The sequence below is a fragment of the Pomacea canaliculata genome, linkage group LG7, assembly GCF_003073045.1.
Source record: "Pomacea canaliculata isolate SZHN2017 linkage group LG7, ASM307304v1, whole genome shotgun sequence".
NCBI classification, from domain to species: Eukaryota; Metazoa; Mollusca; class Gastropoda; order Architaenioglossa; family Ampullariidae; genus Pomacea; species Pomacea canaliculata.
The window spans coordinates 21678907-21695222 of NC_037596.1; the positions used below are offsets into that span (position 1 = coordinate 21678907).

Genomic DNA, 16316 nt, shown 5'->3' on the forward strand with positions numbered 1-16316 from the left:
CTTTGGATCTGTTATGTTTTGCAACTTTTGCCCTTCTGCCCGAAGCCGGGTTCTGTTCTTACTTAATGGTGCTTCACCTGTGCAATAATTAAAAAACTTGTTATCAGAAGAATCCTGTCATCAGGCCGCCTAATGTCAAATAGCAGAAACATATTTTGACAATTTATACATCAGCAGACAGAAAGTTTCCTTATTGCCATTGTTGTTTTGCTTATTATTGTCAACATATACAACAGTTGTGCTTACCTTGATAAAGTGAGGGCCCCGCCCGGTGCCTGGTTTTGTAGTGAAAAGTCATAATTATTAAAACCACGAGTGCAGTCTGTCTCTGGTCTGATAGCCAAACATGTCTCCATAAAGCTTCCAATAAACTTCACAGTTGTACGAGAAGACATTGAAGTTCGCAGGAAAATTGCAGAGTAACGATACTCAAAGGTCGGCCATACACTAAACACGGAGCTGATGCCAGCCATTCATGCAGGACTGACTTCCAGGTTAAAGGGCACAGATGTAGTTTTATCTTTCTACTTTGATCTACATCTGTGCCTGTGGAATAAACTCTGGACTAACACTGAGACTCGAAATCGAGGTCTGGTAAATAAAACGAGGACGGAATACCGGAAACGTCACCGTGAACCCATTTCTTTTAGGTCTCCGGCGCTGCTGTTGACACTGACATGTGAAACTGTGATAAGATTGAGGGTACGTCTATCAAATCTCTGTTTTTTAGCCTCACCTTAGTTGTTGGACGAATAAAAGTAATAATGAACAGTTTCTGTCACAGACTAAAATAAAAATAGTGCATTGTTTATCTTTTCTGTATATTTTTATTCAGTCCCAGTGCATATTCTTCAAAGATGTTATAGTATACTAGTTGGTTTCTGATTCTTTGTACCATGAAACCAATTTACTAATTTTGATGAACTTTTAAAAGCCTTGGTGAATTGATTGAGTCAAGTCTTCAGCCTTAGAAGTCTGTCTCAAGTCTACTGTCTAATACGAATGTTTAATGGCTAAACCCTAAACTAGAGAGTTTATGTATACATGTATATTATAATTGTAATATACAAGAAACTATAGTTTGTAAAACACATTAAGATAACAAATGTTTCGGCTTCAAATATTTGTGGAATTGACGAAAGAAGCATGTCTACAACAGACTCCAGACATTCTACTTACAAGCTACTTACCATTTAACATGATGGTGAAAGTGATCATGCCGGTTCCAAGTTCATTAGTGAGTTCCAGGCGCCATAACCCGTTGTCAGAAGGAGTGATGTGAAAAAGAACTAGGGTCAGGGTCAGGTCAGGGAGCTCTCCGGTCCAAGAACACGTGAAGGTGTCCGTTCCCTAGAGAAGCTTGAGGTTGTGTCTGAAGCTGATTGTAGTTTTTTCATCTGACAATCTGCTATCAGCAATGAATGTGTTCTCGCACGGAAGTATAACCTTGTAGCCTGGTTTCGTTTATTTATGGAAAAATTCTGATGTTTACGGTCCGTCAGGAATTCTGGTTTACCTGAGAACAGAGTAGACACAAAAGTCTCATACCTTGTGAATATTTCTTGATTATTGCTGATGAATACGATGTCAAAGCACACAGCCATATGACACGTGACTATGCCAGACTCACAAACCAAACTACAATGCCAGACACACAACCAACTATAAACCACCTCAAAAAGTCAGATTTACACACTACTGTACATTACGAATAAGTCACGTGACCAAACCAGACTCACAGCGGACCAATAGTCTCACGCTCTTGTTGACGTCCGCTACCCCATCTTCACAAGTGACGACACCAGCATCGTCACACGTCACTGACTGCCAGGTGTGCTTCAGGTAGTTGACAGTGGAGTAGAGATCAGAAGTCTTCATCACCTGTCGCCGTCTGTCCAGGAGGCGGACCGTCTGGGGCGGGTTACCATGGTTCCAGACACAGTTCAAACCTACTGATGAACTTTGGTCCACAGTCGCTGTCACTGCTGACGGCTCGTGGTCAAAGGTCAGGCTGACGATTTCTGTGGAGTCTGCAGGTCAACGTTCAGGAACAATGTTAGAGAGAAAACTACTGTAACTACAAAACTTGCAGAAGTCTCCAAGCCAATGTCATAAAAATCACATTTGCGAAGGAAAAGACTGACGCATATGACACATACTTTCTTTGCTTTGAAATCAAATGATTTAAGAAGTTCAAGAAAATAAATTTATTGGCGGGGGGTAACCTCACAATGATCGTGCAAACAAGTCTACGGAAGCAAGGCAGAGCTGTATAAATAGAAGGTGTACTTAGGAGAGATCGACCAAATCTCGCTCACACGTGACGTTGATTACAAACGTTCTGGCTGACGCTCCACGCCACGCCCCTCTCCACGTCAGTCTCGCGCCATCATCCTGACGAGACACGTTCATCGAGAACAGAAGCGGCACAGGTCCCGCACTGTCTGCAGTTGGTCCTGGCATCTGATACCCAGTATGACTTGGCATCGGGTGTGTAGATGATTGTACACAGTCTTTCTGTTGTGTTGTTGATGCTGAAGACCCTGTCCACTGCCAACAGAAGTTCCTTGGTCATGGTCTCCACGCTGTCCATGGCAAACGGTATCCGGACAACCGAGTTCGCAGCTACGGTGACAATGTCATCAGCATTATTCGGAAATGACAGGCCAGAACCTAGATAAAAAAATATTTGCTTATTATTTTAAAAACAGAAAAGTCCGCATCATTACTAAAACACAACTTTTAATTTTTCTAGATAATTTCTAAATTATCACAAAATTTTGTTTTTATTTTTTTTAAATCCATTAATAGGGGTGGAAAGTTCATCGAAAGCTTGAAATACTACAGGGAAAATCATTATATCTGAACAAAAAATGTGGGCATGAGATATGCTATCATTAAGTTTTCTTACAGAAAAGTTTTCTTTCAGTAAACTGTAGAACTTTATCCATAATATGTTTCATTACCTGAAGATTCTTCAAACTGCAGCAGCCATAATAGGAAATACATCAGCGAACGGTAAACATTCATCATAATGTCTTGTCCACTGACATATTGTTGGTCATTTCGTTGCTGTCACACAGAGTAGAGTACAGTAGTGTGGGTCGAGGTTCATTGTGCCAGTCACAAGCAGGAAGCTTTAAATACAAGGCTGGGAAATGTCGTTGAGGCCACCTGGAGGAAAAGGATGATCATGTAGATGAGCGCATTGACACGAGGAACTGAAAGCAGGACCAGATGCAAGCAGCTCTCTGTTTAATCTACTTTCTTTGAGGAGAGTACAAAGAGTATAAGAGACCATGCTTTTTCAGCTGGGATATAGAACCTTGAACACTTTGTCTGCGTACTTCCATCTTACCCGGCAGTCAGTTAGCGCTTATACAGTGAGAACTTAGTGTCCTGGGTTCAGATCTCGTCTCAGCCATGATATTCTTTCTCAGGAAGTGACATTTGTTTCGGGGCTGACTACTTTGTCGTGATATAACTTTAGTTGCTAGTTGGGTGTAACAATGTTCGTTGACAAAATTTGGGTCAGTTATCGGCTTCTTGTGAAGCGATCATGAAATGTTTCTGAAATGGCACCATCGCCTCTCGGTGGCCACTTTTTGAACATTTCCATTTGCGGATCACAAAAGTAACTCAGGATCATACTTTTAGGGTTAAAAACATTTAGAGAGTATGGACAGTTCTGAGCTGTCTCGATGTGTTTCTCCTTATCGACGATGTATTTCATGCGGGTCTTCTGCCGCCACCCTCTCTCAGTTATAATCCTCACCCTTCATCCTCGGTTGTCATGACATAATTCATCTGCCACTTGTTGTCCACTCCTCTTATCGTTGTCATAGTTCAACTTTCCCCCTCGCCTTCTCCCTCTGATCGATGACACTCTTAATGGTTCTGTTCTTCTTCTCTTACCCGCCTCCCCTAATCGATGGCATTTTTTGATCGATCATTGTTTCCCCCTCAACCCTGTGTGTCTTGGTTGCTAAGGCAACGGTACCTGCACGAAATATAGAGAGGAAATGTGTTGTTCACCTGCTGCAGGTGCTTTCATTTGAACACAAACAATTTCAATATTCAACGATTATAATATCATGTTTTGTATTTCACTGACAAAATACTTTGGATAGAATCTGTTCTTCAACTGTTGTGGGGTTGTTATAACCAAGAAATGCTTTTAGGTTGAAGTGTCAAACAGTTGAAATGTCTTGTTTTGTAGTTCATATAAGAAAGAAAGCTTTTTCTGGACTTAACAACCCTTTTAAGCTTCCAGACAGAAGAGCTCTGGTGATCGGGACACGTAACCGCAACAGATGCTGGCACGTGACTCGGTACCTGGTGATGCTGTAGTTGTTGCCGGTCTTGTTGTAGGCGATGTAGTATGGCGTGGGAGAAATATTTTCCTCCGTCTCCGATTTGTTCTCGATGCTCAACAGGACCTCGTTGACCTCTGTACGCCTCCAGACCTTCCGGAGCAACTCGCACAGAAGCTCAGAGTGTCCCAGGGCTGTCCAGGTGGAGGCCTGTAGAGAAACAAACAAAATGTTTCGCGGTAATAACATCATGTCCGATGGTGATTCACAAGAGATTTTCTAACAAGATAATCAATTTTTGCGCCAAAACACCAACGATCAGTTGCCCTTCATTGGATGTCAAAGGTTTGAGGACGTGGGGAGGATAAGCCTGACAGCACTCTCAACAGCTCGCAGGAGGTCAACAAACTGTTTTCCATTTCCCTGCAAGCCTGTGTTGTCCGTGCTTAAACAGAACGGCAATCATCGAAGAGCAAACTCGCCGGTTAGCCACCACCACCCGACCTTGCCTCCTACCACAGCGGGTACCGACAGCAACAGGGTTTTCAACTGCGCATTTCATCTCAACCAGCCCCAGGCTTCCAGCTTTTATCTCCCATTTCACAACAGCTGAATTTGTTGAAAACATGTCAGGAGGAGACACCGTAGGGATCGAACCGATTGCAAACAAACACCTGGCGAGACAAGTGCGATCAAAGACCTGTCCTGAGATCCTTGCTGAATTACTGTAGGACTGCCATCCGTAAACAAAAGGCGTTGAGAAAACCACGGAGTCATTTTGTTCTGAATTATTTTAAGAGATGAGCCCTCCAGACAGCACAAAACAGAAAATATTGTAACCTTTTACCTGACCTATCCGGAGGATATGCTAACAAGATCGATCACCAGGACAGATGGACAAATGTCCTCTCTTCTCTTCTCTCTCTCTTTCTCCCATTCTATCTCTCTATCTCTCCCCATCTCTCTCTCTCTCTCTTGCAAATATCACTTGTTCTATTCAGAGGATGAAACAACATTCAACAACAATGGCTGCTATTAAAGGGCTAAACCCTTCAGTGACAAGATCCACCCGTATCTTGTTACCTGTTCCGCGGACTTGTTTACCTGGAAAAGAGCTTATCGCTCAGGCGGAATTGAAGATCCGTTCGAGAATCGGTCATTCTATCTTCTTCCATCAGCGCCTACCTGCATAATAAAAGGAAAGAAATAAACGGGTGGCTAGATTGTAAATGAAGATAGTATAGGATTTTGTCCCCATAATAAAATGAAACGCGTTGGGGCATAAGAAAATACAAAAAAAAAAAAATATGAAACCTGTTCTTCCCCTGTAATGTGGAATAGTTTAAAGTTTTTTGTAACTTCTATTATTCATATTATTTTCATGAAAAATTGAACCGAAAACATTGTTCATGGTGTGTGTGCATGCGTGGGTGTGTGCGCGCGCGGCCTTCTGTGCAGTAAATACATTTAAGCTGAGTGAAAACACTTATTTTGCTAAGTATCCAACTTCAATCAATATTACAACAATATACAAAGCTAAACAAACATCAAATCCGTTTCTAAATTAACACTTGGTTGCATTTCATTTAAAGATTCGTTGCATGCTTCATACAAACACAGTAAAAGAGGTTTTTTCATGGGTCAAATAGGAATGAAGAATTATTTGAGATGAAGCCGCATACTATTATTAAAACCAGCTACAGTATTTGTGAAAAACAGCATAAATGTAAATAAAATATAGAAAAACTGGCGGGGAAACCAGATGTTAAAGATTAATGTCTTGACCTTAACGTGGTTCACGAAATATTTTGGACCGTCCAAAGGGAGCGACTCAAAAATACTCAAGGATTAAAACTTTTGCAAAAGAAGAAATTTCAGGCTGTGATTAAGATGTCTACCACCCCATCATTTTAAAAAAAGCTGGATCCTGGCTGATTGTTTTTGTAAATAACAATGGGAGATACAGTGGCCCGATCCTTGGGCAAGATTTCTGAGTAGTGAAAGCTTAGGGTACAACTCTACCCTGGTCTGGCATGTAACACCAACTACAAACCTGATTACTCCTTGATAACACCTGTGTGCTCAAGGATTTATAATCAGACACACTCCACAACACTAAATCAATCTTTGTCTTCATTTTCCATCGAGCTATCAGCTATGGCCGTCTGCGCCTGAAGATTTTCCAGTCCAATCAGTCCAAACATTATGGACCTGATTTCTATCGCCATTGATCATAGAAGTTCGCGATCATGTCCCAATTTTTTTTTTCTTCTTTCTTTCAGGAACTAGAAATCGCTAGCCACCGGCCTCTATAGATCACCCAGTCTTTAGGGTGTGTTTGTCATTTCGAGTTTTGCTCTGTGATCTTTCTTTGTATGACACATCTGTTTGCTTCGGAGATGTGTCCTGACAAAGACTCAGTTTACAGCACATGGCATCTGACTTATGATACATCCAAAGAATTTAGACGATGATATAGATGAAATTTTCGTAGATGAATCAACTTCTAGAAAAGTACAAAGGTAATGTTTAGAATGCAGTTCTCGACTGATTATGATGTTAGGAGAGACCTCTGACCCCAAACTTGTGTGAGCCCAAACTTGTGTCATCCGTGGCTGGTCCTTGAAGAGTAGCCCTGACCCTTTGTGAACTGCTTGTGTGAAGAGTCTGATGAATTATTCATGTTTGGACAGCCTGGTGTCCCTCTGGCAGGCTGGCAGGCTCGCAGGCTCGTGCTAAATACGACTCCGGCACCAGCTACTGTAGCGCCATGGAGGCTGTCAACAGACGGCGGTGGCTGCTGCCGGAACTGATGGCTTCTCCTACACCTGCCGCTGTGACTGTTGTCGTGGCTGTCAAAGACAGGTACAGAGGTTGGTGACAAGGGGACGTGTGACATTCCAGCGTGTCTATCTTGCAAGGTATTATGTTAGTGTGTGTGTATTTGTGCGTGCGTGCGTTTGTGTATGTGTGTAAGAGAGAGAAAGTAAGTGTTTATGTGTTTGTGTGTGTGTGTGTGCTCGCGATTGTTACTTCTTTTGTGTGTTCACTCTTATCAAATATTTTCCCAACAAACAGATATGACATTATTTGTTTATTATTATTTTTTGTTATATATATATCGCTATGGTGTCTAACCTGGATGACTTTTACTTGATTGTTTCTCACTAACGTCTCTGCCTATGTCTTAACTAGTTGATGATTGATTGAAGGATGCTGGTTGGTTGTTGGTCTCGTGGCATCTCTGGTTATTTGCCTTGTGTATGAATGTGACATTAACAGCCTCACGTTGATCCCTCTAATAATTATGTATTCTACATTGATTATCCCTTTACATTATTTCAATCAGAAATAGTTACATGACCCGCGAGCACATTTTTACACTGCAATCATCACCATCATCATCGCCGCCGTCGTCGTCGTCGACTTTCTATCGATATATGCTAAAGATTTTTTCTCAAAATGTCACCTTCAGCTAGAATAACACACCTAACTCCCAAGTACAGGTGAAGAAACCGTCACATCAGACCTGCCTCCTACATGCGACATCAGATATAAACAAAAAGGAATTCACATAGCTCTTTCCCTGTTTGTTTGTCTGTAATTTGTCGATAAGCTTAGCCTTCGTCTAAATATTCCGTTGAAGTTTCCAAATCGACTGGCTGTCCAGGTATTAAAAGCGATAAAAAGACAGGCTATTTACAGAATGAAGATTGAAGAAAAAATAAGACAGAACGATTGGATCAAAATGGACAAATCTGTTTCTTCGGAAGTGATATCCCGGCTTGCAAACAGACCTCCGTCAGATCGATGCCCGGCTTTTAAAAGAATTTTTTTTATCAAAGTACGCGTAAACCTACACCCGTTCTTTGCAGGCGTTATCGCCAGGAAGACAAGTGCGCAGACCAATCAGCGCACAACAGGATGTGACGTAGGACAGTTCAGCACGAACAGCAGGAAAGGGTTAAAGAAGGCCTTTGGTCTAATTGTATTGTATTAGTATTGTATCTTGTTTGGATGCAGTGAGCCTCAAACATCCATCAGACTTGTCCCCTTGGGCATGATCGCTCCTTAAAAGTGGTTCAGAGGACCTAACGCTGTCAAAAAGCGCGCGAAGTGTGGAACACTTGGAGAGATATCAAATTGTCATTGATAAGAGTATGTACACGATGCTGGCAACAATTCAAACCTTCTCTCTTTCTCTCCCTTTCTCTTTCTTTTCCTCACTTTCTTCCATCTTTAAGTTTCTTTTTTTTATATCTCTTCCCCTCTATTTACTCTCTCTCTCACTGTACATCTATTCCTCGTGTATTACTCATTTTACTATTTTTTTGTGTTTTTTCTAATTCTTCACTTTCTGTTTGCTTCCCTTCCTTTTTTAGCTCCTTTTTTATCTTTTTTTTTTTTTTCTACTTTCTTTTATCCATTTCCTTCCGTTTCTTTCCTTCTATAACTGTTTAGACTTTAAAGCTGACTGCTTGCAATTCCCTGTGCCTATCTGTTTCCTAATCATCGCATTCTCACACTGGTTGTGCATGTCCAAATAAAACAAATTTTACAGAGGACAGGTCGCGTGAGGTCACAGGTCAGCATGAAGCCGACTGCGAAAGCATTAATCACCAAACCTTGTATCCATCACTCACAGTACAGGCGAGAAAGTAGAAAAAGCTTTCTAACTAATCAATTGCCACAAACATTTTCTGTATGTGCTCTAACATGTACGGCCATGGCTATTCCTGGTCTACTTATACAGGATGGCAGCGCAAGAAAGTCTCCTTGTCCAGCAAAAATTCCAATGGGACCTTTAGTCTAGCTCATGGAATTTTTTTTTATATATATAGGGCTGTTTATAGGGCTACACTAGCCCACCGGACTCAAATACAACAAACATCAAGACTACAAGTTACTGTGATGTATATCTTATACAGACAATGGATTCCAGACCTCATAATAATATTATAATAACCCTTGACCGCTGGTTTATTAATGAAAGGCTTTACGCTAGTTCCTGTAATATGGAACAAGAAAAAGACTTTATCGTGGAGGATTTAAAAGCTGTTATTTGCTCTGCAATAATAAAATATTCAATGAACAGGAAGTTCTTTGCAAGCACTTGCTTTACTTTACACACACATGGAAACTGTGCTCGTGTGTTCTTTTGTTTCTTGACATTGTCCGAGGGCTGCTTGCGAGGGCTTTATTTCAATCTGCCATTGGGTTAACAACTTTTTCTTTGAACTCACAGGTCTTTAATGCTGTTTAAATGATGTATTTTCGTGATTGAAAGGAACTTTTAAGCAAATTCGTGTTGCCGTCCGAGCTTCCTTTGAATAATGAAGACATGGCGTGTTTTGAAGATTTTCTTTAAAGCAACAAACTGTGTTATTTGTCTGATGTCAAACACGACATTAATTCACGTCCGGCCTTATTTGATCATTCATTATTTCCCTTCAATTACTCGTCGATTGTTGCTTTTCTTTCCTTCATTGGCTGAGTGATTCATGCAATCATTCACTTTACAGGTTATTGAAATTTCCGGAAACCAGTCGTCTCTTGGTTCCACAGAACCGACATGGACGTCACCACCCGCTGGGAGGATCTCTTCAGTGGAAAGACACTCACACCAATGGAGAACGGAACTGACGTCATAGTTGTTTACACGTCTACTCACTTGCAAGTGAGTTCTGACCCGACGGATATGTGTGTCATCTGTGACTACAGCTTGTCGGTGGGTATGAAAGCGCTGCGGTGCACGCTGGGACTGTGCATCATGGCGGCCAACGTGGTGATGGTGGTGGCTGTGGTGCGTGCGCGGTCCCTGCAGATGGCGCTGAAAGCTCTACTCATCAACCTGGCGCTGGCCGACGCCATGATCGGACTCTTCTTCACCTACCTGACCCTAGTCGTCGACATCTGGACGACCTTCAACTTGGAGTGCCGTGTGCGGTACGGGACGCTGTCCTACCTCGAGATGGTGACTCTCTACAGCATCCTCTTCTTCAGTGTCACCACGGTGCTGACCGTGTTTCGCCCGCTGCACGCCGCCCAGCTGCTCACCCGGAAGTCGCTGGCTGTGGCCTTGACCTTGTTATGGCTGCTTCCGCTGGCCATGACCGTCGTGGCGTACGAGATGCGCGAGTCCACTGTGACGGAGTGTTACTTCGCCCGCTTCACCAGCACCGAGGCCTTCTTGATTTTCGCCGTGGTAAACATCATTGCTGTCATCGTTATCGTCATCTGTCAGGTGGTCATTCTTGTCATCGCAAAAATACAGGTGAGGACGCCATGATGGTTTTTAAGGTGGCTTGGACGACAAAGAAAAAGAAAAAGAAAATGGACGATATAGGTATTTTAATCTAAACCAACATTTAAGACAGCCACCAATAATTATCCAGAGGTAAAAAAAAAAAAAGAAGTTTGAAAGCAAGAAAGATAAAGAGATAACTATATTTAGAACTAATGAGTTGACTTCACACGCTAGGTCAGTTCGTCCATAATTTGTACGTCTTTGTCTTTATTTCTTTTCGTCCCCTGTTGCACACGACAAAAATTGAAATCCCGCGCCTCATCAAAACACTCTTGACGACCTATTAGTCCGTCTCTCGCCCGTCACATCTGCGGATAAAGTTCTCCTGCACGCAATCCACCAATAGCTTACGCGAGAAACACATTTCATGGGCAGTAACTGTGTAATGGAAGCCGGTGGATCCTGCTGGCTTTACTGATGTTTGCAGCAGAGGCGTCCACGTCCGGAGACCGCCGCCGCACGGTGACAAACAATCAATTACCTGTCGCTCCGAACGCCAGGTATTGTCCAGGTGTCTGACAGGTGAGGGAGCCCCAAACACCGTTGCAGAAGCCGGCTGTCAGCCTGTAATATCTTCTGTCAAACAACCGTTGCTCTTTCTAGATTGCTTCAATTTTTTACCTGTCAATCCGTTTATCGAGTAAACTTCAAGCGCAGTAAACATAAACATTGTTTGTTGGCAATGTCAGTGTCAGTGTCAGCGTTTTTTTTGTTTTTGTTTTTTTTCTCTTAATGTTTGTTTTTCTCTAAGTTATTTCTTACGGGACTAATTATTTGTGTACAAACGAGACTTTTCGAGGGCAGAAAAGTTATTTCACCGTCATCACCAGCAGGCCACGTGACCTGGAGTTTTAAGAAGCTAATTCGGTCTGGACGCCAGCGTGTTATCGTCTTTTTGTGCAGGTGTTTTTCTCCTTTTTTTTTAGAAGCTACTGCCAAGCGACACGAGGCTAAATGACCTGACGAAGTGCGGAGGTTTATTGCCTGATGACGTTGTTTGTTTTCCCAGCAACATCAAGGGACGCTGGCGCTGCGCTATGATTTATGTGCTGACGATATTCGATATTTAGCAGAGTCCACCACCAACATCAGGTCTCTGTGTGTCTGGCACTCTGAATGAGAGACAGAGATTTACATTTCCTGACGCTACAAACGTGGGTTGTCTGCAGCAGAACATGTAAATGAATGTTAGGTAAATGAACAGAGAGGATGGAGCTGTTGCGGAAAGACGTGGACCTACCAACACAGGAACAAACACACAACAGACAACAAAATCACATGTAGATAAGCTGGTGATGCATTGCTGAATAGGTAGACGGGGAAGAAAGAGACAGAGAGAGGGGGAGGGAGGCACTTAAAATAAATTAATCCTAATAATTACGTTAATTTACAAACGGCTATATTGGTCAGTTGGGCGATCTTCAACTGTGTCTTGTTGTTCAAGAATATCCTGAATATTAACATTGTAACATTTTATATATTTAACGCTTTAAATTGTTACATTTTATGTAATTTAATTTTTTTAATTGGGACATTTGATATATTTTAGAATTTATCGTTTTATAAAAATAATTCTTTTAATTAGCTTAGTTTTTTAACAATACTATTTGGATGCCTCTTCTTTGCCTCTTGTAAATGTATAACATGATTCTTAAAGTTGGAAACGTTTCTCTTTAATTTTTTGAAAATATCCAGCCAACCGCATAGGACACTGTGCTTCTGATCTTGCTTATCTCTGGAAGGATTGTTGGTGGTCTTTATCGAACTCACTCCCGCGGCCACCACTTTCTCCACACTTCACATTTTATGGCCACTTAGTGGACTACTTCGCCAAGCACCCAGCTACCTGACCCCGAGTTATCTAAGTTCATGTTGTGGGGGGAGAGGAAGCAAAGTAAACAGAAAATTATATTGAAAAACAAGAGATTTGTTGTAAGGAAAAAAAGAACGAGATAGAAAGAGACAGAAAGTGCATAAAATAAATCGAAATAAAGTACACTTTTAAAAAAATTTGGAAAAAAATTGAAAGAAACTTAAAATAGTATGACATTAAATATTCCGGAGAGAACAGATGCAGGCTAATACTGAGCTCTTCAACAATACGTAAATCGGCATTTTGTAAAAGTCTGGCATCTCATTTATATCCTCGATAAAGCAGCTTTACTCTCCTTCATTAGTCATTCTTGAAAGAGCTTGAGTTGTTTTCAGTGTGGGCGTTAGTTGTTGTTTGGTTGGCCTTCACCCTTCAGTTATTTCGTGTGTAGATTGTGTTCATTACCGTCCACGCCTCGCTGCCTTTACCTTCAGCTGAGTCTGGTGCACTTTAAAACCTCGCCTGGTGATTGGAGTAGAGTGAGATAAACACGGCAATGGCTTACCTGACCTTTTGACATTTGATTGGCAATCTAAGCGCTTGTGGAATTAGGCATCTCGTTTTATGTCAACAGTTCTTTCGCGTGGAAATGATTGTCGATGATTGTCTCACTTACTGCCAATAGTTGACAATGATTGTCATGACTGCATCCCACCGCCATCTCAAGAGTCTCGCCAGTGTTTAAACACCGCGGTATCCTGTTGTCCTGGGAATAATATCGCTAAGTGCAGATAATATTGACAGCCCGCCATTGTATTCTGTGCATCGTTAACAAACCACACAAATTGAATTTGAGTTTTTGTGAGTTTTATTTTTAGACTTTTTTAAGTACTTTAGAGTTAAAACATGATGGCAGAACAGTAAAATCCGAGAAATTATGAGACTGGGTGAAGTGGGTGTATGACAACAAATGTTGATGGTCTCGATGGATTTCCTCCGGATACGTGTAAAACATGCTGGGAATTTCTATTGCATGGTTTAAAGACGCCTAATGTACCTAAAGAAGTATTAAATGCAGAAACTCTTTGAGTCAACACTTTGAATAAAAAATAATAAAACAATAATTTGTGCTGACATTCAAGACAATACAAGTCAAGAGGGTGAGCTCTGGTCACGAACGAGGACGGAACGTCTATGACAATGTACATAACAGAGAAAACATCAATTGTAGACCTAACTACATCAACTGAAGATTTTGATAATTTCGTGTTAAGCATAGTAGGTTTTGAAATACGAAACAAACAAACCTTAAAATACTTCAACACCACGAGTTTGGGAAAACACTAGAAGAACACACCTTGAAAGAGGTTGTAACTTTTGGCACACAAATATTGACAAATCCATTTCACATAGTACAAAAGTTGAAATACATTTATTTATTTATTTATTTATTTATTTATTTATTTATTATTAGCACATAAACAAGCGAGCATGCGAACAGTAGGCTGAACATCCAAATCCCGTATTTTCAGCATTTGCAGCAATATTCTCAAGCATCAAACTTTTATTTCTAACTTCAACTAAAGGTCAACAGGAAACCAATGCTCCAGCGTTTGACAGACAAGCGTAACGGAGGAGCAAATTCAGTTAGCATGTCCCTGACACCGAGATGCACTTTTCAGAGAATCAATTGCTGTTCCAGCTCAGTGAACAGAGGTTAATCTATTCATCAATAGTTATTATCGTGAATAAAATGGCTTGATGAAGATATTTTTCAAAACATTTGTGAATAAGCGAGGATATTTGGCAGACAATGGAAAGACTGTGTATTGCTACTAAACATTTGAGGACAGAAAAATAAATGCAGCTTTATTCTGTTTTGTTTCAGGTCAACAAAATCGCCCCCACCATGGTAGGCAACGATGCTACAGTGAAGCTAATCCGCATGAACCTGCGTGTTGCTATAACAACGGTTGTCGTGGTGATGCCCTTCTTGTTGTGCTCTACGCCGCTTCTTGGTGGCTACCTTCACCTTGCACTCAACCCCAGCGACAGGACCAGCAAAGGGGTACCTCAAGATCATCACCACTCAGATGATATTCGTCATCGTCAACTGCGTCCTTGACCCCATCGTGTTTAGTGTCAGGCTGAGGTCAGTGCGTCACGAGCTGAAGAGAATCATCAACTCACTGCTGTGCGGCAAAGCGTTTGTCGGCGTGAAAGCGGAGGCAACTCTGTCAACCGTCGCCTAACCTGGCAACGGAACTCAGAGGACGAGGGACCTACCTTTGGATGGCATTGGCAGACTTTCACACTCTCATCGATGTGATGTTTGTCTTGTAGAACACATTTTTGTACACAACTGTAGTGACTACGATCTGAAGTGTCTATTGTACACAAAATTTCCACGGCTGACTGGAAACGAATGAAAAAATGTGTTTCATTTTGTCAAACTATTCTGTTTATCAATCAGTCTTATGCTCACCGATGTTTTCAAGCAGAAAATAAAATAAAACACAATATATGTTCATGATGAAGATTGAACATTTTATTTTGTTATTATGATTGCGATTTATATCATGAATATCTATTTAAAATTCATTTATAATACATCTAATCAGGCAATAGATATAAAAATATCCTGCCAGCAAGAAAACTATTCCTTTATTTGCGCGTAAGACAAGTTTTACTTTTAATGTGATCACCATTGCAAAATTAAATATTTACAAGCCACAATTGTGGCCATTGGTCATTAGTCAAAGGGAGACAATATCACATCTTCAGCCTATTGGAAAATCATCTGCAGTTCGCTTTTTGTTTTCCTCATCATGTTCGTTTTGTGTTGTCCTCGGCTTCGTTATCGTGTATGATCATTTTTCATGTATCGTGCATCGCACTAAATGGACTAGAGGACAAATCTGTTTCCTTTGTAGTCGGCGACCTCTGACGATGACCTGACAATGACCTGACAATGACCTGACGGTGCTCGAGGGAATCACTCATTAATAACACTCCTGCCCCAAGCCTCGTTACTCGATGTCAGGTTCGTGCAGTCATCTGCGTGTTATTCATTTCTGCTTCGCGAAACAAACAATTGTATCACTCATCTATCAGGGAAAATCATTATTTTGCTCGCCATAATAAAAGAAGAAATATTTTTAAATCCTGCTTGTCAAAATAACAAACTATTTTTTTTCGGTCCACTTAATTATTTCCGTCAATGCATAACGCTTTTCGTTAATAATGTCTTTCTGTATGGTTATTGGGCTTATAAATGACTTTATTATCCCATCGTGCTGCATTTATTTACTGATAAAAATATTCCAGAACAGCTCTTTATTAATTTATTGCTGTGAATATTGCTTTTAGTGTTTGATTAGTTTAGAAGTGTAAATGTCCTCTATTTCATTTCAAGATCAGTCTCCAAGGTGCCTTTTGCATTTTGTTGAACAGAGGTCGTTTTAATGCTTGGTTGGCAATTAAAATGTTTGCAATGTCGCTGAACACAAGAGGTGAAGAGGTCACTCACCACGTACCGACCTTGACAGTAACATCGCCTACCGCCGGGATGGCTTTGGGCTGAAGAAAGTTTTTGTTTATATCTATTAACATTCAATAAATACAACTAATTGCAATACACCGTTTTAAGAGCATTTTTAAACATTCTCAAAAAATTATTTACATATATCTTTTATTAGAATGTACATTAGAATTTAAATATTACTGACTATTTTCTTTTAATTTTTGGTTGTTGGGGTACAAATCATGTCGAATCGAGTAACCAGCAACTGCCACAAACATGGCGCTTGATATTAAGAAAGCATCACCCTCCCGGGTTTCGTTAGCGAAATCAACTTCCTGATGAGCTGACAGTGAACAGTTG

General features: G+C 41.0%; 2 protein-coding genes across 2 annotated transcripts; one reads left to right on the plus strand and one right to left on the minus strand.

Annotated features, from left to right (window-relative positions):
- Positions 1 to 1194: 1194 nt before the first annotated feature.
- LOC112569023 lies at positions 1195 to 3174 on the minus strand. The gene is made up of 4 exons (XM_025246669.1): positions 2967 to 3174; positions 2319 to 2673; positions 1740 to 2030; positions 1195 to 1516 (listed from the first exon to the last, which is right to left on the minus strand). Exons 2-4 carry the CDS (start codon positions 2485 to 2487, stop codon positions 1302 to 1304), a joined length of 675 nt encoding a protein of 224 aa, XP_025102454.1. The 5' UTR covers positions 2488 to 2673; positions 2967 to 3174; the 3' UTR covers positions 1195 to 1301.
- Positions 3175 to 7011: 3837 nt separating this feature from the next.
- Positions 7012 to 14961, plus strand: LOC112569006 (cannabinoid receptor 1-like). The gene is made up of 3 exons (XM_025246643.1): positions 7012 to 7234; positions 9836 to 10587; positions 14322 to 14961. Exons 2-3 carry the CDS (start codon positions 9886 to 9888, stop codon positions 14556 to 14558), a joined length of 939 nt encoding a protein of 312 aa, XP_025102428.1. The 5' UTR covers positions 7012 to 7234; positions 9836 to 9885; the 3' UTR covers positions 14559 to 14961.
- Positions 14962 to 16316: the final 1355 nt, after the last annotated feature.